Here is a 25,745-nt window from a genome sequence, read left to right as displayed (position 1 = left end):
GGAGAGGTTAGCACTAAGACACCTTAGGTTAATTGCGAGCTTTATAAAATGCTCTCATTCATTCATTCATTCAGGCACGACCTCCGCGAGTGGAACTCCCTTGTCGTAAGAAGAGGTGGGAGGCTTGGCGCCTGGATCCTTGTCAGTATTTGGAGCTGTCCAGATGGTATAGGTCCTTCTAGGTATCAGATGCTAGAATGTAGTAAAGTCGGTTTGATGGATAGCTGGCACGAGACCATGGAGCGCTTTTTCCACCAGCAGTGCTGATAGTAAACCATTTGCTATGGGGCTGCCAGATTGTACAGCCGCTGCTCGTGTTTATAAAAGCTAACTAAACAAATCTGTTCTGATAGATTTAACACCGACTCATCAGCAGCTCTGGCCGACTGCTAGGATGCTTTTCATGGGTCTAGATCGCTGTTGTATAAACAGAAATAGAACAAGAGATAAAAGGCCTTTGTGAAAATCGTCTGCAAATGCATCATGGATTGACAACCCCACAAACACTGCAGGATGTGCTGTTTTGCTTTGGAGCCGTAGCTCACTCAGTACGGTCACATTTTCTTTTTAATTTATGTGAAAAAATCTACTGGAAACCAAAAAAAACATGCTCCTCTCTTCTTTTCGTCAGACACTGTTTTGGTCTGCTATTATCTGGCTCTATCGTGACCCAGGGAGGTCAAGACCTTCTTGAACATTACCTACCAATGAGAAGACAATAAGCCATGTCTTGCCTTTGAAAGGCCGTGCCAATGCTTGTAAACAATGCTGAAGAGCATTGGCAAAATGATAAAAAGAGTTTGACTAAACGTTTATTTGGATGTTGTTGATGCAGTTCACCATCGGCAACAAAACCGTTTTGTTGCCGATGGTGAACTGCATCAACAAAACCAAAATAAACGAAAATGGCTGGACACCTAAGTGATGACAAATATGCATGCATGCTGCAGCACACCTCCCTACGTATAGTCATGACGCTGCATTGGGAATTTTTTTTGCTTTAAGGCTAGCCTCCTCGTATGTCTTCCTCGCCACAGAAATGACATAGTGAACTTCAGCTCCCCCACAGAACCCTCCAAGCTCATTAGCGCTCTAGCCTCCCCCATCCCTCCCTAACATGGCTGACCTCCTTCACCCTTGGCCTACCATAAGAGGAGGCACCACCCACCCCACTTCCTGTTTTTTTGGTTCTGTTTTGCAGACTTTTCAACCAAGTCACAGATAAGTGGGGCGAGATCGTGCTGTAGCAGACCCTGGGGCCCAGTATTGATAGTATTGATATGTTGTTATTTCTTTTTCCCGGCATATTGAGAGACCCGGGTGTAATGTTGTAGCTGGGCCGGGCACTAGGACCGGCACCAGGGATCTAAAAGTGGGAGGGGAATGGAAAAGGGAATGGGAGGAGTCAAGAAAGGGAAATAAGCAAGCTCCCACTGAATACCTAACCAGTGTCGTCTGTGTACTGATTGCGACACTACAGCTGGCGACGAGGTGGTCATGGACCTTCGCTGCACTTACCAGGTGCAGTCGTATCCTGTGGAGCGCTCCTTTGTACATAATTAATGATAATAGTGGAAAGTCCACGTCAAGTGAATGGTGCGACTGATGCATTCCTGGGTTTACTTATTGCGAATTTTGCATCCTACTTCAAGTGCTGCCATTGACTACATTACTGCACTTGCGCCAAGTGACGGGCGCTGTGAGATTCACTGTGTCTAGACACGTTCTGACAAACCCTCAACTCAATTATACTCCCACATTCATACATCATGCCTGGGTCCCCAACGTCCAGACAGCGTCACACCTCCGCTGGCGCCAGCAACAGGCCGGAGTCCCCCACATCTACGTCACAGACTGGAGACCATAGACTTGGCATGCTTGAAGTCCCGTTTCTACATCCACCGGAACCCCTAGTCCTCATATCTGGGGGAGGCATGGGCCTTCGCTGGCAGGAATGGTTAGAGAATTTTGAAGATTTCATGAAAGGTTCTCATGTGACTGAGGAGGATCAGAAACTGATTGCGCTACGCAATCCAATTGGGAACTTCCGGCTGATGCTGCGTCGTCCTACGCAAATGTGGGTGACGCTCTAAATAGAACATTTATTCACAAAAGAAACACTGACTATGAAAGATATACATTCAATCTGGCATCTCAAGAGAAAGATGAATCCATGAGCACATTCATCACTCGCCTCAGACGCTTGGCTCGTTACTGTGAATTTGACTCTTTCATGACGGAAGATGCCCTTCGCCTGCAAATCATAGAAGGATGCCAGTCTGAGTCTTTACGTAGACGTCTATTGAAGAAAAGCTACTACCTTGATGAGAATGAAGAAATGACACGGGTACATGATCAGGCGGAAGAACATGCAAAGCGAATGGAAGCTGGAAGAGGTGAAAAACGAGAACAGGCATTTAGGCTCTAATCTCGCAACACTGACAGGTCTTCCCTGCAAAACAACGGTCATCGAGACCCAAAGTTCAGTCTCATCATACAAGCCGTTGTTATTGTAATCAGAACCAACTCCCTGGGTCTCTCCAGTGGTCGTAGTACTGAAAAAGGGCTCGCGTGGCAAAGTGCGTCTTGGTGTGGATATGAGAGCACCCAACGCTGACATTGAAAGAGAGAGTCACCTCACATCAGTGACATGATTGCGTCACTCAATGGGGCGCAAATATTCTTCAAACTAGACCTCAACAAGGGTTATCACCAGCTGGAACTTCATGAAAAATCGAGATACATCACCACATTCTCGACTCACCAAGGCCTGTTCAGATACAAAAGGCTCAGCTTTGGGGTCTCATCTGCCGCTGAGATCTTTCAAGGAGCCATCAAGAAAGTAATCCATCATATTCCCAACACTCTAAACTACAGTGATGACATTCTCGTATATGGAGCAACACGACAAGGCGTTAGACCGAGTTTGTCATGCCCTACTGGATGCTAACCTCACATTAAATAAAAACAAATGTGAATTCCACAAATCTATATTAAAGTTCTTTGCACACATTTTTTCAGGTGCAGGTATGAGACCGGATCCGTAAAAGATCGCAGCCTTAAACGGTACTCCCAGACCGAGAGACGCTGGCAATGTGCGCTCATTTCTAGGAATGGCAAGCTACTGTGTACGTAATATCACAGATTACGCCACCATCAGGTATCCGCTGAGAAAGCTGACCAAAAATGGTCACCCATTCCAATGGTCCACGAGATGTGATCAAGCTTTCCACGCGATCAAAGCTTCGGTGGAGTCAACCAACAACCTCGCTTATTTCAATCCTCGCCGAAAAACTGAACTCACTGTGGATGCGTCTCCCGTGGGACTTGGAGCCATATTAGCTCAATATGACAGGGAGGGTGATCAATGATACATCATAGCCTATGCAAGTCGGAGTCTCACGGACACAGAGAGAGCGTACTCTCAGCCCGAAAAGGAAAGCTTGGCGGTAGTCTGGGGCTGCGAACATTTTCACATCTTCATTTATGGAAAACACTTCACCCTTATCACGGACCACCAGGCCCTGTTAACTATTTTTGGAAATCCCGAGCCAAAATACCACCCAGAAAAGAGTGGTGGGGCATCCACCTTCAAGAGAATACTTATACTATTGTCCACAAACCTGGAAAATATGCAAATCCAGCTGACTATATGTCGAGGCACCCTAAAGCAATGTCCAGATCAAATCCATCATTAGCGGAGGAGTACATTCATTTTGTAGTGGCCCAAGGCAAACCACCTGCAGTCCCTCTGGAGGCCATTCTGGACCCCACCAATGAGGATGTCACCTTACAAAATGTGAAACAGCGCATCGAGACAAATAGCTGGAGACATCTAGAAGAATCCGGACAAAATGAACAGGTTGACAGTCAGGAACTGTCTTCCTTTAGACTTGTGAAGGAGGAACTGTCCATCACCTCCAATGGTCTTCTACTACGAGACAAACGGATCATCATTCCGAAACAACTGCGCCAAGGAGTCATCAACTTAGTGCATGAAAGGCACATATGTCTCATAGCCACGAAGAGAGCCCTGCAGGAGCAAGTCTGGTTCCCTGCACTCGATCAGATGGTTGAACTCGCCCAGATAGACTGCCCGCAGTGTCAGCTAGTAAGTCGAGAGTATCCACCTGTGCCTCTACAAATGTCAGAATTGCCGGAAATCGTTTGGCAACATGTTGCAGTAGATTTCTGTGGCCCGTTGCAATCGGGCAAGTATATCTTGGTCATAATGGACGAGTACTCACGTTTCCCAATTGCACACCTCATAGCGTCAACCACAGCTGCCACCACTATACCTATGTTGGATGAGGTTTTTGCAGCATGGGGCATACCGAAAGTAGTGAAAACAGACAATGGCCCAGCGTTCAGTGCGCAAGACTTTGCAGATTTTGCCAACCACCTGAATTTCAGACACAGAAAGATCACTCCCTTATGGCTACAGGCCAATGGAATGGTAGAAAGATTTATGGCCACTCTAAAAAAAAACATCCAGCAGCAGAACTTTCAAAGTGTGATGTTCAAGTTTCTTTAAATGAGGTGTTACGAGCCTATCGAACCACACCCCATGCCACCACAGGTAGATGTCATGCAACCTTAATGTTGGGTCGAACAGTGCGCACTAGAATGCCGGCCTGGGAAGACATTGCTAGTGGTATTCATCAAGACTCTGATCACAAAGAATTAGTAGCACGAGACAGACTGAAAAAAGAGAAGATGAAAGAATACACCGACAGTCGGAGAAAAGCTACGCAGTCATCCATCCAGGAAGGGGAATGGGTGCTGGTGCAGCAAGAACAACAGGGAAAAACAGACTGTCTATATCATCCTTGCCCGCTGTTAGTAACAAAACAAAAAGGGACCATGATCACGGCTGCGCCAGAAGACAAGAGGATCACTGGGAATGTGGCGCACTTCCAGAAATGCACGCCCACTATCCGAGAAGAACTGACCGTGCCTAACAATGCTTTGAAAGGGAACGCACCTGAGTTAGCAAGTGATCATCGGACTTCCACTTCTCCTGGTGAAGAGGAGCAGGTGACTCAGGATGTAGTCCACCAGCCGCAGCGAACTCATCTAAGACCCGTTTGCCTCATTGAAAAACTGTAACTATGTTATTTTCTTTTATTGTTTACTCTGACATGCACAGACACCTCTGAAATGTTTCAAGGTGTTTACGAAGGGGGATATGTAATGTTGTAGCTGGGCCGGGCACTACGACTGGCACCAGGGATCTAAAAGTGGGAGGAGAATGGAAAAGGGAATGGGAGGTGTCAAGAAAGGGAAAGAAGCAGGAGATGTAAGAGTGAGGACGCTGTCTGAATAAAGCTCACACTGAATGCCTAACCAGTGTCATCTGTGTACTGATTGCGACACTACACCGGCTATAGCGGGCTCTTACCATGTGTATGAAGCCCCGGGCTCATGTATTACAGCAGGGCCTCGTGGCAGGACAGGGTTGCACCGTCCTTTCGGGTGTTGCCTGCTCTACCGCGAGCAAGGCGCTGCTTTCAGTTTTGGCGCGGGTGGTCCGCAGGGAGGGTGCTGTCGTATATGGACTCTTTGCCAGCCGGCAGGCATGTACTGATCAGTCTTATAATATTTTAGGCTGCAGTAGGACTGCCGGCTGATTTGTGACACGGGGGCATGAAGCGTCACGCTTTCCTGGAATAATGGAATTTGCTTAGGAATGTGGATGCTAGGCTCACGCTCAGCGGCGTGCACGATGCTAGATTATTTTAGTTGCTTAGCATATGGCCCGGCCATCACTGTTTTTTTCACGTAAATTTTTTTGATTGATCGGCCTATTTAATCTTGGCTCTCTTTAGTGATTGCTCTGCTTTCTTGAGCGATGAATTGTTCCACGGGGGGGTTGTTCTACCTACTTTTTCTCCGAAGTATCAGTCAGGGTTGGGTGCTGGTCTCCATTTTTTGGATGTAAGTAGGGCGGTGTTGGTGTATCTGGAAAGCACACTGGATTTTTGCAAATGTGATAGTAGTTTGTCACTTTTGGCCCGGTGAGGTCCGTACATAAACCCTCAATTTCCACTTTGAGTAGGTGGAAATAAACAGACGATTTCTCTGGCATATGAGTCCCAGGTGTCGGAGGTATCATCCAGGATACAGGAAAGGTCTACCCAAAGTATTGGTCTCCTCAGCTTCTTTCATGGGGATCTCGATAGAAGACATTTGCAAGGCTGATACATTGGCTTCACCTCACATGTTCATGGACCACTATGTTGGGAGGTTCAGCTGCTGAGGATTTTGCTGCGGCTGTTCTGCAAGCTGGTACTGACTGTTGATTGATTGTCACTCACATTTTGTGCAGCTGTTTTTTTGCTCTGTTGGCTGTTTGAATTAAACCGTATTTGTGTCTCACATGTTCATATATGGTTTTATTTCTGGAGATCATGAAGCCGCTTTGGCTTTGGTATTTGTTCACTACATCAATTCTGAGGCAAGGAAGACGTACGAGGAGGTAATGCACCGGCTACTTACCGGCAATCTTTGTTACTCTGAGTGCAGTCTTCCTCACCACATGGGTTCCGAGCCCTCCCTTACCTGTTTTTTTTAGGGGGGGGGGGTTATATAGCACGAACTCGACCCAAAGGTATCAGAGCACTTTACAGACAGACACATTAATTTTTTTGTGGGTCACTTGGAGAGTAAGTGATTTGGTAAGAATCACAGGATGTTGAGTGTCCCTGCCAAGACTCTAACCCGGTCCCCAAGCTTCAAGGTTGACCACTCTGACCGTTAGGCACTGGTACTGGTTTTGGTACTGAGGTATTTGTAGTGGAACAGGAAGTAGGGGGGGTCGTACCTCCACTTATGGTAGGTCAAGCGTGAAGGAGGTCGGCCATGTTAGGGAGTAATGGGGATGGCTAGATCGCTAATTTGCTTGGATGGTCCTGTGGGGGAGCTGGAGCTCAATACGTAATTTCTATGGCGAGGAAGACTACACTCAGAGTAATGAAGATTACTAGTAAGTAACTGGGGCATGATGCTGCAATAGGGCATTTTTTATTTATTTTAAAGCTAGCCCCACAATGATGTTGTATACATGAACTTGGCACCACGCATGGCACACGTGTCACGTCGATGCAACGGACATTTCTTCTGCTAAAAAAAGTGTGTTTTAGAGAAAAGAGTGCCCTTGTAGTAAACTTAAGCTGCCAGGACCTCAGAAAAAGAAGAAAACGAGACTTGGGGGAGTAGAAGAGCAATGGAGAAGTGGGTGGTGGCAGAGCTACTCCATGCTTGCAAGCGGTGGGCATCAACGGTGAGGAGTACAGGGAGTGGGTAGCAAAGGAAGAGCTGTGAATAAGGTAAAACTGGGAAGGACAGGGGAAGCAATGAACGAGCATAAGAGGGGGCACTGAAACATGGAGAGTGTGGTGGGTGGGAATGATACTTTACACGATAGGCTTTCAATAACAGACAGCCATTTGTAATCAAGGCCAAAAAGGAATCAGAAATGCTAGTTTCCTACTTGGCTTGAAGGATAGCTGGTAAGGGTCCCTTCATTCCTATTAGATGTGCATGCAGCAGGTCACAAGGATTTATTGTGTCTTAATAGGTAACTCAATTTTGCATTCTATTTTCTAACACGTACAAGATTCATGGCCCTTGTTCAAATGTTGTATTACATTTCCTTTCTACTTCTTCTCAAACCTCACTGATTAGTGACAAGTTGTTAAGCATAAAGGGCACCACTGCCACTGATGCTGACTCTGTAATTATTTTAGAGGACATTCATACTTGTGTTCCTACAATTGTCACTGTAGCAGACAAAAGCAGTGTTGCCACAGCGGTCAATGTAGGCAATCCAATGAGGCATTTACCTGCGAGAACTGAGCAAAGGTGCGGTCAGCCAGCATCGGCACGTGTCCAAGGAGCTCATGGCAGCAGTCCCTTCATATAAAATGAGAGGAAACAGGTCAGAATAGGGCAGGAGGTTTGTGGCGGTTACAGACTATAAATCAGTTTGTTACTTTTACTGACAATGCTTAGAATACATCAGTCATCTGAACAAATAAAAGACTGCCAGCAGCAAAGACAATCGGTAATCTAGCAGAACAAATAATAGAGCATTTACATTAGTCATGCGCCTAGTAAGGTATAATTAGGAAACAGCTCAAATGCACTTACACTTCTTATTGTTCAGGGATGTCAACGTGCCTGCTGAAGATTATACAAAAGTCTGTTTCCCGTGCTCATAACTCAGCAGCCACGGTGCGTCCATTGGGGCGTAGGGGCGTAGCCCCACCAGCCACATGGACCCGCATCGCGGCCGCCGGCCGCAATCCTATGTAAATAAAATTACATTGTAACACCATTCAATAATCAGATTCAGCCACCGGGAATTGGGCAGGGGCCAGGGGGGGTGTCCTGCTGCAGCTTGAGTGGCAGGCTGCAGCAGACCGTAGTGCGCAGTCCCGCTGGGGAACTTACAGTGCGCATGCTTGGGATAGTTGGCAACTATCTCAAGCATGCGCACTGTAAGTTCCCCAGTGGGACCCAGGGGTACTTGTTCGCCTGCCACAGCCCGGGTTTACAAAGGGCGACGGGGCGAGCAGCAAATGTGCCCCCCTAGCCAATCCTGGCGCTGCATGCAGTGCCAGGATTGGCTGGTCACCGCGCAGCATCCATCATTGGATGCCGCGCGTGGTGGGGGTGGGACATCCTGTCAAGGAAGAGCTCTGTCGTGGCCGGGGTCGGCGTCTCGAGTAAGCCACCTTGTGCCCCAAGCCGTCCTCCTCGTCTCCTCCACAAAATATCCTGCTGGGATTTTCTTTCCCTTCTTCTATAAGCCCTGTGTTTTCATATTGACATTAGTGCATGCGGACAGCTGCTCTTGTCTGTCACTGCGGCCAAGGCGGAGAATTCCTGAATATACTTAGCCCCCGGCAGGGCCTGCAGCAGCCGGGGTCGGGAGCTGCGAGAAACGGGTTGCCATGCCAAGCCATGCTTTCAAAATAAACAGAGACGGAGTGTGGTCCCCTGGTTCTAGGACACTCTTTTCGTGGGGTTCACCATGAGAGACTTTGCATTCCAGTCCTCCAAATCCTTACCCTGGCCGTGCTGTGCTCGGCAGAAAAACTTCCCAAAGGTGAGTGGCGCTGTACCTCTCTCGCGTGTGTGTGTGTGTGTGTGATTCTGGAGCTAGATGTGTGTTAACAAGCAAGATCTGCTCAGCTTAACCACTCTTTTTGAATATAGTAACTACGGGCATAACTGTGCATGATGACGTTTTCGTGAAAATGTACGTTAATAACTTTGCTTGTACGGCGTGGCGTTCATTCGCGACGCCATGGATTGATCGTCAGGGTCAGGGTCTGATACCAACTGAGGAGTTTATTGTGCAGCGCTTAAAAACAACATGCATCGTTTTATTTGGCAATGACTTCCTTTTAAACATGTTTGGTTTTTGAGACCTGTTTGTGGCAGAAAATGCATGTTTATTGTATTTTCGTTTGATGAGAAGCACAATAATGACTTTCTTTTGAGCTCAGTCGCTAGGGTTTTCACAGCGGCCCCTATTTTATGCTGAGGGAAAGTATGAGCCCTTATGTTTCAAGGACTCAATGTTCTCTGTTCTCGGGTGCTTCGTTTTTTTAATATTTTTCTTCTGAACCTCTCTTTGTTGAACAAAAACTGGCTTCAGCTGCGCGCACTCTGGGCAAACGGGGTCATCTGTCTGTGGAGCACAAAGTGGCAATAGAAAGTCATCCCTTTGAGACTGTTACTGTTGTTTACTGGCAGCTCCAGAGAAGGCAAAGCTGTGGACTGACCATGAATTAGAGAAGTAAGAGTTAGTTGCCACACATTGTATTGTCAATGATAAAGGCGCTGTTCCCATGAGGCACAAGGTCAAGACTAATTTGCATATGACCAGGTCTAAACTGGGGTGACATGGTGAGCAAAGACATGATGGATTTAACACAGATCTCTTGACTGGGGGTGAATGTTTTGATTTGTCCTGCATTCTGTCCGTCAATTGTGTGTCTTTTGCTTAAAGGCACTGGGGAACCATGGCTCAGTATCCTCCCAAGGTAGGTCAGCTCAGAAGGTTCTGCACTTCCTTCATGTGTACAGTCAGATGTGTGAGATACATGTCTAGCATCTTTTACAAGGACACTGGTATTGTCATGACTCTTTGGTGTCTTCTCTTGGGATGCACTCAGCACATGCCGTCATGGCTCTTTTATAACCAATGGCCAGGCAGCTTCATGGTTTTAATGTGTACAGTTTTGTGAAACATTGAAAGGTGGATCTTGGAAATTAAATAGTTTTTCCCTTTTCCAAATGTATACATCAAACTTGTCCTGTAAGTGAGGTAGGTAAGATGGTTGAGAAAGATGAAGAAAGATCAGGTATGGAACATCTGATTACTTGTGGAAAGTGGTTGTATTTTTCAAAGCCTGTTTTTGATGTTAGACATCACCTGTGCAGCACTTTAATTTGGAATGGTAAGCACCTACTTGATGTTGTGTGGCAGACAAATTAGAAGTGTATAAAATCATAAAATATTTTGTTCTCAATAAAACCAGAACGTTTAATAATGAACTTATACAGCCCGAGTCAAACATGAACTAGTTAGTGATAAGATGCACACGTTTCTAAAAGAGATATGAAAAGAATTAGCTGAAAAGATATGAAATACCAAAGGAGACTTTTGCTCAAACCAGTCTTTTTGACCGAGGGTGCACGCAATGCGCACAGGCATCCATTAGTTGCTTTACTAGCCGGTCCTCAGTGGCATTGGGGAGATAAGCCAATGTGTGAAAATTTAAAAACAGCAGCTCTCTCAATTTAAGACAACAGCACCCCTTCAGGAGCATAGACAGAATAGGCTATCGTTAGAACCATTATAACAAGTTCCTTGCCGACCATCCTGAGAGCTTTTATTGGTTTTAATGTTTATAGTATACATTTTTTATAGATTTCTATTACAGTGGGGCTGTAATATGCACTTTGAATCCCTGCCTGTCCTTCCCTTTTTTATTGAGGTATGCTATTTACAATGGCTTTTAGTAGCTAAAAATTAAAGATTGGATTTTGATATGAAACACAGTTATGCAAGGAACAAACTTACTCGTAGAAGTACAAATATTGTGAAAACAGAGTGCATTTTTCATTTCACAACTTAAAAAAAGAAACATGGGCGTGTCCATCCTATGCAGCAATATCAGTATGAATTATTTACATATGAATGTAAACTATCCATGCGGAGACAACATCATCCGATGTTCGTGGGACAAATTACTAGCTCGTAAGTAGATTCCTGTAGGTGGCAAGCAACTTTAGAAAATAAGTGATTTTCTTCAAATCGTGCAAAGTATAAAATGATACTTCAGTCACTTCCCAGGTAATGTGAAGTAGTGTTATATTTTCTTGTTTTTTTCTTATAAAACGATTCACCCTTAAACATACTTTTTAATATGGAAAATGCTGCATTTTAGCACATATTGGTCAAATCTAACTCTAATATATAAACAAATCTACAAGGGTACAGTCAGCATCTTCCTGGATTCTCAATTCGAAGTTGGACGAAAGGTTGAGTGATTCTGAGGGACTACACTTTTCTTCCTGTAACTTAAATTATAAATAGCTGCAATTTGCCAATGTAAAAATGGGAAAAGAATTGAACAGGGTGTACTTCTAATTATAAGGGCCCACCTACTCCCCATCACAAAATCTGGATCTCTTTAATCTGGTGTCAGCGAAACCCCAAACATAACCTGTTCTATGCATGGAATTTCCTGCTATGTATGTTTCTCCCAAAATAAAAATTATCTTTGCAAAGCCCTCGGCTGCTACTTTGAGCTGTGTCTGCGCTATATCAAATATTCAAAATCAATATTTTTGTTACCATCTTTCTCTTAAAATATCACTGTCAATGAATTCTGTTTCTCATTCAAAAAGTTTATATAAATAAGTATATAAGTTTATGTAAATTTTGCTCTGTCATTTCGCTTTTTTGCCCATGTATCCTATTCCTCCCCTGTTTTTTGTTATTTGACTAGTTCATTCATCCTCTTTTGTATGGTTTAAGGGAGGGGTAGTTCCACTTGTTTTGTTCTGCTTTAGAATATGCTGTAGAACCTTGCATGGTCATTCTGTGGTTATACTGAATAAGCAGCTACCTATGTTATGCCATCTATTAATGTAATAACTGCACTTTCACAATTGCTTTATTAACCTTCCTGCTTTCTCAAATTTGCTTGAAAATGCACGATTTTTCTTCTTTTTTTTTCAAAATTTTCTTGGGGGGGTAACCCCCCAAACCCCCCTTTTGGGGTTCGGGCTCGCTCACTGCGCACGCTCGCTACGGTGCTGTATGCAAATCACTTTGCGCCCCACCACTTTGAAATGTCACCCACCGCCCTTGTAACTCAGAGCAGTTTTGTTCAAGAGTCGCTAATTGGAACACGGCCAAACGAAACTTCACCTATTACTTCTGTCCTGATTTCCATTACTTCAAAATGATATTTTACTCACCAGGAGGCGTCTTTGGAATTAGAATATCTGATACTCATTCAATAAATTATTAAGGAAGAATGCAATGCTTACATTACTTACCGGTAATGGCATTACGCTGAGTCATACCATACAGATGAGTCACCCCTGCCTCATCAGACCAATCACACGCTATTTTTTACCATAAAAATCCTCTCCTTCCCCTCCACGCCTCCTGTCAGTAATCAAGTATCTGCTTTTTTTTTCACTTTTTTTTATTAGGTTTTTCTTTTTGGTTCACAATATAACTTCCACAATGTTTATTCACATGTATACAGTGCAGTGGAGAAGAATCAATTACACTTTTCTATACATTGGTAGCATATTTGATTTACTGGTAACGATTCCTATTCAACATATTATACGTGGTGAGATGTTGACGAACAGGGAGTTAAAAAAACAACAACCTGTGTGTTAGGTTTTAACGATTAACAGGGTGGAAGGTTAACTGCCGCTCAATGCTGTGTGACACTGCCCTCTAATGTAACATGTCATCTCTGTGTCTGCACCGTCTATATATTGGGATTGTACGGCACCTGTCCATATTCCATAAATTATTGTATTATAATCTTGGTGTGAATGTGGGTGGAGAACACTGGACAAGCCCACAACATGTGCAGAAGGTCGCCACCTACCTGCCTACATCTAGGGCATTGAGCACCATTACAAGTAAGGTATTGGTTTATTCTATCTGGTGTCATGTAGGCTCTTTGCAGTATAAAGTAATGTATGAGGCGGAACCTGGTATTTCGAGGAATACATGTGGGCCCTCCCAGAATGGTCATCCATTCAGGTTCTGCGCTCTGTCTCTGTAGTTCTGTGTTCCATCGCTGTCTAAGCGATGTCAGTGAGTATGCTGCATGTGTTCTCAGTGAGTCTACAAACCATCTTATGAGGTGTTGTCCCGTGCCCATTACGTGTAAATATGTATTGTGAGGTGAGCTATAGGCTCTTGTGGCATATCTCCCCACACTAGCCGTAACGTCCCGACAAATGTAGCATGCAACAGAAACTGGCTTTGTGGTAGATCGCAGCCCTCAGCAGCCATTCCAAATGGCATACGCTGTTTATCCTGGTGTAGGTCCCCAAGAGTTTGGATACCTGCTGTGTCCCAAGAACGAAGTTATGCAGCTGTTATTGTAACCTGATTCTGTCTCCTGTGCCAATTATGGGTAGAAAGGGTGCGTATGGGGTCACTGCTTTCGTGAGTCTTAGAGCGGGGTGGAAAGAATTGCAAGCAACGTTTAACATCAATTGGGTGGGTACTGTTCTTTTTCTGCCAGGATGAAATAACTCTATTATCTGAGTGTGAATGTGATCTGGCTGATGCATGGCAGTATCTGTTAGGTCCAGGCCGCTGATCCAGTGAGCTACCCACTGCAGTTGGGCTGCCAGATAATAATATTCCATGTGCGTACCGCTAATCCCGACTATCAGTACGTAAATAGAGCTTAGCCAGCACTACCCTGCTACGTGTACCATGCCATATGAGCTGTTGTATGCCTTGCTCGAATGTGTGGAAGAGTGCGGGTATGAGGTACAGGGGCGTGTTTGCAAAATGGTAGAGAAGCCTTGGAAGCACGACCATTTTGAGGAGCACAATGCGACCCATGGTGGTTATTGGGAGGGTGCGCCAGAACGACATTTGCAACCTAACTGCCTTTATGGCCAATGGTCCCTCTAATTTTATTCCTCTGTGTGTGGCAATGAAATATCTCCGTGCACCACAGCCAAGGGTGCGTGCACCAGAGACATGTTCTAAAGAACAATAGTGCCTGGGATGAATCAGTCATATATGAGACTATGCCTCGCACTGTATCTGATCTGTGACTGATGTATCCAAACCATAACTACTAGATTAGGAAAGGTACTCACCTACTAATAGGTCTCCATGATACTCAATACAACAGCACACCCTGTAAAAGAAAGCGTAGGCGCTGGCATCTCTCTGTGCTTCCTCTCCTTCACTTAAGAAACCCCTTCTCAGTGGCCTTCATAATTCTCTGGCCATGAGCTGAACTGCATGTGTACACAGCCTGACTCCCCTTAGTGGACTGCTGTAAGCTAGCACTTTGTGATCTGATGCAAAGGAGGATGAGCCACTGAAAGCTCAAGCCAGATGACTGGCTTTGGGTCAGCTCAAGGTCCTCTTGGACACTGGAGCCCAAAAAGAGCCAAGGTTTCATGAGGTTTCTGTCTACCTACGTGCTCTAACCTCATACACCAAGAGTTAAAAACAAAGCAGTACTCTGATGTAAAGCAGGCAAGAGGAGGAAACACCCATCTTGTGGCTGAACTGCCAATGTGACTCTAGAAAGCCTGAGCTCCATCCCAGCTTCCCTATTTCACTAAATTGTGTGATTCTATACACATATTTATTTCATTGAGCCTCCTTTTTCTTCATTATTACATATGACAGCACGTTCAAATATGTGAGTCTGGGATGTCCGCTGGCCAAAATCCTGTTGTGTTTGATTTAATAGACTATAAATTTGCTTTAGAGGTGGGCGAGCCACTGGAAGCTCGATCCAAGTGCGTAGCTCAAGCTCAGTTCAAGGTCCTCTTGTACCCTCAAGCCCAAACTGAACCGAACTTTCCCAGGAGACAATGTGGACTCATAGCTATAATTGCTGTCCACGTCACATGGAAAACAGGGTTCAAATCTCACTGTGCTGAAAAAAAACATTTTTAGCATGCGGTTTCTGTTGTGAAGAGCTCTTATGTACTTGGGTAAGGTTTGCGCTGTGATCTGTGTGAACCTGCCAAAAATAATATGGGAATTCTATTTATCACCTACTTTCTAATCTCGTCCTCCAAGAATTACGAACAAAACATTAATCTTTGATGTCAGAGATACCTATCTATTGGTTTAATTGCAGTGTGACAATGGAAAATCTGGAACCAATCCCAGCTTCCCTGCCTGACCAAATTGTGTGAACAAAGGTAAATATTTTGTTTCACCAAACCTCCTTTTTGTTCATTGTAACATAGCACAGCCCCCTTGAATAAGTTAATTCAGGGTGAACTCTGTACAAAAACCTCTATCTGTTTGATTTAATACCATAAAATGTTGCTCTATTTATAATAAGAATCTAATCTATGTTTAAGGTACATATGTCAATTTACTCAGCTCCTAGTCAGACACTACTCAGGATATCGCAAGTAGCAAACAAAATGCAAAATCAGCACTTTTGTAAATGTCCAATGATTTTTGCAAAAGTGCCCACAAAACTTGCTATTGTAAATAAATAGAAGTTGATTCCCCTTCTATTGACCCTGCTCTGTGCTGAGTCAATAAAAGGAGGGTGAGCAACAGGTGAACAGGTGGCCGAGGTGTTAAGTTCCTCTGCCGCCTGACTTTAAAATACACAAGCCCTTCTCCTGTGCTATCAGGCCCCTGACCTCCCCCTGCCGTTTGTTTCATCAGCCCCAGTTACATTAACCCCTTTGCCACGGGGGTAATTCCCCCACTGTGCTGGGGGAAGAGGGGGTACGCACAGCGCTCCAGTGCTCGTGATGAGCTCAGCTCATCACGCAGCACGGTGACGCTGTGCTCATGAAGAGCTGAGCTCATCACTGCCACACGCTTTTCCTCAGAACGCTCAGCACAGCGGAGGAATTATCCCCGCGTCTGAGCGCCGCGGCCGTTATGACGAGCTCAGCTCGTCATGAGCACAGCGCAACCGTGCCTAATGACGAGCTGAGCTCGTCATGAGCACGCATGAAGTTAAACACATTTTTCTCAGTACGGCGAGATTAAGTGATCAGCTCAAAATCACATGTTGAGCCATCGCTGGTACTCAGCCCTGGTCCCAGAGGTCCAAAGTCTGTAGCTCTGGATGTACCACCACATCCTCTCAGTTTACCACAGCAAAGAGGAGTCACTCCCTCCTGTGTCTCCTCTCTCCCATGATAAACACCCCTCCCGATAACAACCCAGGACAGCTCGTGGCCTATCTCTTCACCCTCATTGCCTTCCACTCCCAAGTTTGAAGTGTACTCGCCACTCCATTTGCCACTTCCTGCAGGGAGTCACTTAGGAATAGAGTCTGTCTCGTGCCAGAGAGAGCAGTTTTTAAATGTAGAAATGTTGTTTATAACTGACCTCTGCTTAATTACCATTCCAACAATGCCCTATTCCAGGGAGATCATTTGAGGATTAACAATACATACTCATGCAAATCCTCTGCTGAGGTAAGATCTTTGGCACATCAAAGTCTAAGAAATGTTTGACATGACCATCCTACGTGTAGAGGAGGTGATGTCTGTTATCTCAGTTTCTCTATTTCACTCACCCAAATACTTTTAATAATAGCAAATCAGTTATATTTAAGCCTCCATCTATGCATTTTAAGACCAGGATTTGAGAGAATATAAAGAAAGATTATTTTGTTATGTGCCACAGATTTTAGTACATGTGTGATTTTAACTGCTGGGAAAAGGTTTCCTTCAGCATGGAGAAAGTTGTGGGAAACTCTGCAAAGAACCTGAAGGCCAACAATTGGGAACTATGCAAATTTGCACTTTACATGTTACACACTCTGAGACTTCAAATCCGGGAGCTCAAAAGAACCTTTACTCATGGGACCAATAGTTTATTAAGAGATACTTATAACTTATTTCACCTTATATCACCTGGGCACTCTGTGATACTACACTCCCCATCGTTGGAGGCTGGGGACCCAGATGCAGCTGGTTGAATTTGTGGAGTCAGCCTGACTATCCTGTTCGGAGGTATTTATGAAATCCATCCAGGCGCCTCTTGACATGTTTCACATCACCCACGATCGCCCCTGATCCCCTCACTGCCTGTCGACCTTCAGGCCTACCCAAAATTCAGGAGGGATCACAGACATGGGCAAACCCACCAGTAAGGGGTCTCGCACTGGCGAACAAAGAGAGACCCTTCTGGCTTGTGAGACCACACACACACAGCAAATGATGGTTCCCCACTCCCCCCCCCCCCGGGACAATGACACAGAGGCCATATTGGAGGGAATTAAAGAAAGTCTGCATGGCGCTAGAACAGAAGATAGATGCCATAGCGATTAATGTAAAAACCTTAGGGCGTATAAACTGAAGCTGTCAGAGAGAATGGAGGAGACGAGTCCACTATCACTGCCATCATGCCCACAATTTCCGCACTGCAAAAACAGATGAATGATGTGCGCAGAGATCTACAACAGTGGCAGGGTTGGGTGGAGGAGGTGGAAGGTCATTCACGCCGCAACAACATTAAGATAGGGGGGATGCCAGAACATATTGATGGGGTTATTCCTAGAGGACTGGATGCTTAAGATGGTGCTCCATAAAACGCAGACTAAGTTTTCATGATTGAAAGGGTGCACAGGGTGCATGCCTTTCTGCTGCCCCCAGGGTCCCAGCCTATGCCGATAGTGGCCAGGATGTTGAATTATCTGGACCAGGATGACATACAGCAGTGGGTGCGCTCCCATGGCCTCTGGGTTCTCAAAGGCCATAAAACTCACCTTTTTCCTGACTACAAAAGGTAAGCTTCTCAGGACCCAGGTGGATTCTTAGGGACCAGGGTATTTCCTATGGCTTGATATACTCGATGAAGTTATGCATCACATCAAACAAGAGGACCATTTTCTTCAACACTTCTGAGGATGTATAGTTGTGGCTGGAGCATCAGGGCATGAAGTGTCATGGGCACGCAGTTTTGAACCAGAGGTGGCCCATGGATGGCAGTGCATTCAAGGGTGCCAGTAGCTGCTACATGGAGACCCCACCAAGGAGCCAGAGATGAAGGTACGAGCGACTTTGGTCTCTGACATCCGAGCCTGGAGGGACCATTGTGTTTCATTTGGATCTAGTGATTTGGACACTACTGAAAGATACTCGGACACAACATCAGCTGGAGGACGACTATCCCAGCTGAGTGGCCCCCAAGTCACACTCATAACTGCAGATGACTTGCTTTAATTGCTTTGTGCCCTCCGTGGGAGGCACTTGCTCCATGATTGACTGGGGGCCCTAGGGACCTTGCACTGTTCTACTGGAGGAGGGGGGTCTGTATTTCAGCCAAGATTGCTCTTGACTTTGCCCCCTACAGTACCTTGCAAATGCACAAGTATTCAGCGATGATGTTTAATTTGTTTATGTTTTATGCTGTTAATACTGGTTTGACTGGACAAGGTACTTTGCACCTTGACCGGGGTGGGGGTATTTGCTCACGATCCCTTTGCACTCACTCCTGAGGGATTTCACTCTAACACCCTGCAGGCAGCTTTTACTGTCTCCCGGTATTACCCCCTCCAATGTGCACTCCTTTCTCCATTGTCACAGGATACATGTAGCGCTCTTACAAGAGATATACACAACTGCCTTTGAACTTGGTAAACTGTTGAAACATAAGGGTGGGCAGTTATTTGATACTGGGTACTCGGTATGCACCAGGGGTATGGTGATCTGGGTGGCGCTAGTGGTTCCATTCATTATGTCAAGCACATGTATTGACTCTGAGGGAAGGTACATAATAGCAGATGTCACTGTGGATCTGTGGCCCCTCTCTCTTGCGGGCCGGCATATCCCTAATGTCAGACTATTGCACTTTCTCAACACTTTGTCCACAAACCTTCACAGAACTTATGATATGTCCAGACTCTGGGGGTTAGGGGAACATAACCATGCCCTACCTGGTGATTTAGACCTTTCACTACATCCCCTCCAATCGGGTCCTAGCAGACCGGTGATACAGAGATTTGGGAGGTGGGTTGCTCAGTGGAAAATTGTGAACTTGTGGAAGGAATCCCCTGCTCTGGCTCATGAATACGCATACAATTCTGGTTTGCGTGGACTCCACACATGACTGGGAAGGTTACTGGGCTCCCCTGCCTTAATTCTTATCATTTCAACCACTGACTACTTATGCTGCACCATTTCACATCATACCCCATTCCTCCTAACGATGGCACTGGGGCACTCATGGGAAGTGATGCTGATATGGTGCTTACAATCATTGGCATTGTTGGATCTCCCCTTTGGAGCCTATGTGGGGTAGGCGCTCGATGAATTCTTTAGGACCAACAAGGGTTCGGCTAAGCACACAAATGTAGAATGGGATGCCTTTAAGGTCATGATAAGGGGCATGTGTATTAAAATGGTCAATAGTGCTCAAAGGGTGCTGCTGACCGAGATATCGCAGATAAATAGGCAGCTATGTGGACTCAAACTCTCCACACTGCAGAACATGCTAGACAGGCTGCGATTGCTGGACCTGCCTAAAACACACCGAGTGCTCCAAGATAGACTGCGATGTATACACTATATATTACCTGCCAACATTGCATGGGCAACAGGGCGGGTCACCTTCTGGCGGGATTAGTCCATTAGAAATCTATTGGGGCTATAGAGGTACCCGGCGGGAGGATCGTTAGCAAGCAGTCAGACCTTAACAAGTTCTTTTGACCATTATAAACAGTTGTACACGACCAATGTGACACCTCAATCTGCCCACATTGTTCGATTTTCTGGCATCTGTTCAGATGCTGAAGCTATGGCAGGGCAAATGAGGGCTTTAGATGTTGATCTAGAGATGCAAGTATTCAAACTGACTATTGACCAGCCTTCGACAGGTAAGACTCTAGGACTGGATGGGCTCCCTGCTGAGTTTTTTGCTGCTCATAGTGCTAACTTAGTTACCCAGTAGCACATTGTGTATATGCTTTCGGCACAGGGAGCTTCCAGAGACCACAAGGGAGGCCACTGTTGTAGTCCTGCCAAAAAGGGTCCGGGACTCACTTAATGTAAAATCTTATAAGCCATTTTCTTTCCTCCCGACTGAATTTAAGATATAAAATGATTGCTCTCATACATACCGGGCTCGATACCTCCAGATCAAGGTCAGTTTGTGCCAGGTTAAAAGGTTAAAATATGCACCCCATTTGTGACCTCTCTTGATATTGAGAAGGCCTTTGATACCTTATTATAGCCCTACTTGTTTGAGGTTTTTCCGGCTGTTGAGATTGGAAAAAACATGTTGCGGTGGATACAGTTATTGTACATGCATCCCTTAGCTAGTGTATGTATGAGAACAATGTTCTCGCACAAGTGGTACTTACATAGGGGTTCTAGTCAGGACTGCCACTGTCTCCTATCCCATGTGTACTGACTCTGGAGCCCTTAGCATGCACTATGCACGACAGGTGATCGGAATTGGGGATCAGGGTTGGAGAAAGAATTCATGCGGATGCCTGGTATGCAGACAACGCATTATTATTTCTTAGGTATCTGAAATCTGCCCTCCCATGACTGGCGGAGCTGTTGGACAAATTGGTGACGGTGTCAGGCCTATGAGTAAAGTCATGTTTGTTCAATCTCTGCCCCCACGGGCACTGGGGCGCCCCCCCCCATTCCTGGGGGTCTATAAGATGGAAACCTACCTTCCTTAAATGCCTGGGTGTACATATATCACGAAGACCAGGATTTGTGAGAGGGTAATCTAGATAAGTGCATCGCCAACATACAGATCTCAATCCCCTTTTGACTCCTTCTTCCGCTGTTAGCCATACTCAAAATGACAGTATTACCCAGGCTGCTGAACTTTTTTATGGCCCTGCACCTCATCCTTCCACAGACATTTTTCAGTGACCTGTGGTCCACCTTTCTAGCACTGATCTGAGGTTTCCAGCGGCAGAGACTCTCCATTGAAAAAGCTATGTATAGGGGTGTGCGGTGAACTCTGCTCCACCAGTAGAATTTTTCCCACTGATATGAGTTCAGCAAAAACTCCACCAACCACCACAGAGCGGAGTTCACCAGCATGCTCACCTGAAACTTCACGTGTATGGCACAGGGGTAAAGCACTCAACCATCAGATATGCTCTGAAGTCAATTTAAAAAGGCAATGCATTATGCATGACCTCACAGAACCTAACCTCAATATTCATGGATTCCCACTCACGGCGGGCCCACATAAGGGCACTCAGCTGCCGTTCTCGGTGACAATCATTTAGTTAATCGCCTCTTTGAATTTGTACCACAGCTTGCCATCCTTGAGTGTCACCCTGAAGATGCTTCTCCATTGGGTTCCCTTTTTCCCTCCCAGCCTGGAACTCACTCTCCACCATGACATGAGCAGCCTGGAAATGCAGAATGTACCATGGTTGAAAAAGGGGGAGGAGACTGGCGTGGGTGAAAGGTGGTCCCTAGCCTCCTGATCCTCTCATTTGCTTTGCCATGGTGGAGGGCACACATTCGAGGGGAGAAAGCAAAGCTGGCCAAGCACTGCCGTGCATGCGTGCATAACCTCTCTCTACAGTCTTGGTACGCTTCTCCTCTCAGCTGGTGGCCTGTAGAGGCACTGCTCCGATCCAGGACTGTTGGGGCCGTGTTTTCCGGGACCCAGCGCCTTCCTTATCCTTCTACCCTGACCCAGGACCGGCAGCAGAGCCAGGATCTGAAGGCTGCGTGGCATGACAGGAAACCAGCGGCAGCAGAACACCGGCAGCAACCTCAATTCTGTTCACACTGCATGAAGCAAATTCTGCTCTTAAGGGCAGTGCATGTAGGCACACTGAACACCACACTATGCTGCTAAAAGCGGAGCAACTACCAGCATCTACATGCAGTGGCGTAACGAAAGTTGTGCCCCCCCCCTGAAAAGTACTGTCGTGTATTTCTATAGGTTCTGAATCGATCCCCCTATTCCTGACCCTATTCTGGTTAAACTACCTAGCTAGTTAACTAACAGTCAGCCCATGAGGCAAGAAATCCCCCATGATGCAGATACCGTTATCTGACGCAGTCACACTACGGCACAGGAACGTGTTATCTGATTAGGTCATAACGCTTGAGATCTAATTAGACAAGCGACATTCCTCCAGCCCCTGATAAGGCATACGACGTTCTCATAACAAATCAAACCTATGACAACCTGGAAAATCCGTGCGGCCATTGTTTTGATTTCACAGAGAACTTTTGCAAAAGAATGTGCTAACGAGCAAGTCGTATGACATCTTTATTGACGTACCTATGTCCATCCTTACGTCAATCTCGGCACCTTTAAGGTATAAATATTGCCGACCTTGCCCTATGCAAACACACGCGTGGTGACAAGACGGAGCAGCCACACTTGCCGAAGCCGAGAGCAGAAGCAGACCCCGCTGGCGCAGCCCCGCCTTCCTGACGCGCTGAGAGACGCGCTGCTATCTCAAGCCGAGAGACCCAGCACCGGCGCTTCTGGGCAGCCCTCGCAGGCAGCCTGGAATATCGAGAGCAGAGAAAGAGATACCATTCCTCATCCATCCTAAATTCCAGGTACAGAACTGAATAACCCCTCACAGAGAATTCTTTAGTTATTCACTTGGCAAAAACAAACTTAACTTAAACTGTAACTTTCTATTCCCGCCCACGCATTAGACTTAGGTCAGGTACACGGGGTAGGCGTATTTAGAAACACCAGTTGAGTACGTTTAGTCAAATGTATATGTGTATGTAAATATATTTTAATCATTTTAAAACATCATATGGCTCAGAAACCATATCAATGTTTTTACAGTATTATTTTATACTATTGCTTTTAATGTATGCACTTTACTTAACTATAAGTATTGCAATAATATCGATCCATTTCTCTTGTACGAGAAAAGAGACTGATCAATAAATAACACCTTTTATTGAACACGCCCGTCTCTTCCTTTTCTCTACATTCTGATGAGACTAAGAATGCACGTACTGACTGAGTAAAATAATTGCCTTGTGCTCACACGACTCTCGAGATTGACTCTTGATTAGGGGAGAGCAAAGTTGTCATGTTCTATGGTTGTCAGAAACTAAATCCCTTCTTGTCTAATCAGGGGAGTTAATCCTTCCTTGAACATTCGAGAAAGTTTCTAGCGAACTCTGAGCTTAGCTGGCAAACCCAAAAATTAAGTCTAGTATCGACAGTAGTAGACCTAGTTAACGTCTGGCCTAGGCCTTTACTGCTGTAGGTACTATTCCAATGCGCAGAGCCTATTGGGAAAATAGGAGCTACACTACATGGCGCCCAACGCGTTTGGAAAGGGCGATAAAACTAACGTAAGACATTTAGAGTAACTCAGTCGTGCTTTCTCACTCAGACCCCTTTTCCCGAATACTCCAAAGACGTCTGGAGTGGGTGAAAGGTTATATCCTCCAAAACCTCGCAGGAGGGAACTCCTATGTATGGTTTTTGGTCTAGTCAACGTTGAAGGATAAAACAGTTCCAGAATATTGTGCATCTAATCTCTGTTTCCATAAAGAAACCTGATCTGCAAATAAAAATAATACCATCCTGTCAGTAAAATGGGAGACAGTGATGGAGAAAGAGAGGCAATTAGATTAGCTACTGAAATAGCAGATGCTGATGCTACCATGCAAGCAGCAGACGCGGATATAATACTCATTCCGGTCATTAAAAGGAGATCTATAACCTTAAAACTTATAGAAAATGGACTGACACCTAGAGGTGGCACAGTCATATTCGTAATTGAGGCACACGAATATCGGCAGACAGAGGTATACTATACATGGATACATTTTCCAGCAGCAAATGCTGTAACAAAGTACTTCCACTATTACAAAGTAGAGGAACCTCCTGAAACGTACACTCCTTTCGAGGAGGTGGAAGTACCACTCAAATTCCAAGAGCATTTGCTCTTATTTGATGGCGCCCTAATACATAACAATCACATTACAAGGCTCGGTCCATTAGGAAGACCAGGAGCAACGTGGCCGGTCTTAGCCGGATACACACCACATCCAGACATCGAAAGAATGCCTGCAGCAGAGCTGTTAATACAGCTAAAACAACTACTAAAAATTCACAGACAATTAGTTCAGTATGTAATGCGGACTTCAACAATTCAGCCAGCGATTAAACTTCCACAGCTGACCCCTCACCAGGGGAACACAAATAAAATTACACCACAGAACATCCAATCCTGCCTGGGTAAAGTTCCAGCCAAACGGGAACAGATACCATTCTGGTTGGCACAGAAAATTACCCAAATAGAGGCGGTGTTTCCTGACACCACCCCGCTGGAAAAACACAGGATTCTGACTATATGTCTCCCAATGGGAATCGCACCACACATTGAGGACTGTGACACTTGGGGTACAGTCTTTGCTTCCATCTATACAAAAACGCACGGTGTTCCATCCATTTCGGTAATACCAGATGTGCTTAAACAAATTCAAGATGAATACGGTCCAGAACCTGCTTTAACTCTTGGTATGAAATTACTAAAAGACTTCAAACAGGTTTCGGCTATATTACTAGCCAACATAAAGGGTGAGGCAGCAAACGTGGCGATCCGCCAGAGGTTAAAAGAGACAGATATAGCAGACCAACCAGCTGAAATTGCCAGAATCATAGAAAAATCCTATGAAGAACTAGGCAGAGATAGTCTAGGTGGAATACCAGTAAAACCGCAACTGACTACAAGTCCAGAAAAAATATTTTTTAACAATAATAATAATTCACCAAAAAAGAACTGGGATGGGAACAAACAATCCAATCCTAAAGAAAAGAAATTCCAGTCCAGAGGAAGGTCTCCTAGGCGAAGAGAGAAATCTCCAAACCCGAGACAAAGGTCACCCCAGAGTGACCCCTCTGGGAATAGATATAACCTTAGAAATAGGGATAATATTAAAAAACCTGATAGATATCAAGACATTGATACACGTCCCTCTCAATCTTTTCAGAATTCCTCGCAGAAATCGGAAAGAAGAGGACGATCAGAAGAGCACGCCAAGTCCAAAGACAAGGAACCTGCTCAACTGAAAAAGAAATCACAATTTCCAAAAAAGAAGGTAGCCAGTATCAAGGTAGTTAACAATGCCGAGAATACTGAGGACACAACTGAAAAACGGAGAGTGGGCTCAGACAATGCTAGACAGCGCAGCAGAGGTGAGCATAGCTCGCAAAGTCCTTATGAATCATCTGGAGACAGTGGACACGAATGAATACCTTCAAGTGGAAACTGCAGATACCAGAGTTAGCAAGCCCCACAAAATATACGAGATAACATTACGTATAGAGGGAGATAAGACTAGGAAAATAAGGGGACTATTTTGGGATAACCTATCCAAGGGCTATGACATCCTTCTAGCTGAAAAAGACTGGCCACCAGAGTTTGTCAGGGAGTGCCCTCATGGCGAAGAAGTAATTATGCCTGCCTTCTCGAATCAAATACCGATTCATAAAAAATACACACTTGCTAGAAAGTGGGCAGTGG

The 25,745-nt window shown here is 45.3% G+C and overlaps 1 protein-coding gene across 1 annotated transcript in view; it reads right to left on the bottom strand.

The window, feature by feature from the left end:
* The window catches only part of TH (tyrosine hydroxylase), a 403,874-nt gene that overhangs the window by 66,074 nt on the left and 312,055 nt on the right, over window positions 1-25,745 (bottom strand). Inside the window, exon 9 of the mRNA XM_078682736.1 lies at window positions 7,845-7,914. Within this exon, the coding sequence (XP_078538862.1) occupies window positions 7,845-7,914 (70 nt within the window). The remainder of the gene's footprint in view (window positions 1-7,844; window positions 7,915-25,745) is intronic.

Source organism: Lissotriton helveticus, chromosome 3_1 (assembly GCF_964261635.1).
Source record: "Lissotriton helveticus chromosome 3_1, aLisHel1.1, whole genome shotgun sequence".
NCBI classification, from domain to species: Eukaryota; Metazoa; Chordata; class Amphibia; order Caudata; family Salamandridae; genus Lissotriton; species Lissotriton helveticus.
Note: the sequence above shows the minus strand (reverse complement) of the source record. Positions and strands in the feature narration are given on the sequence as shown.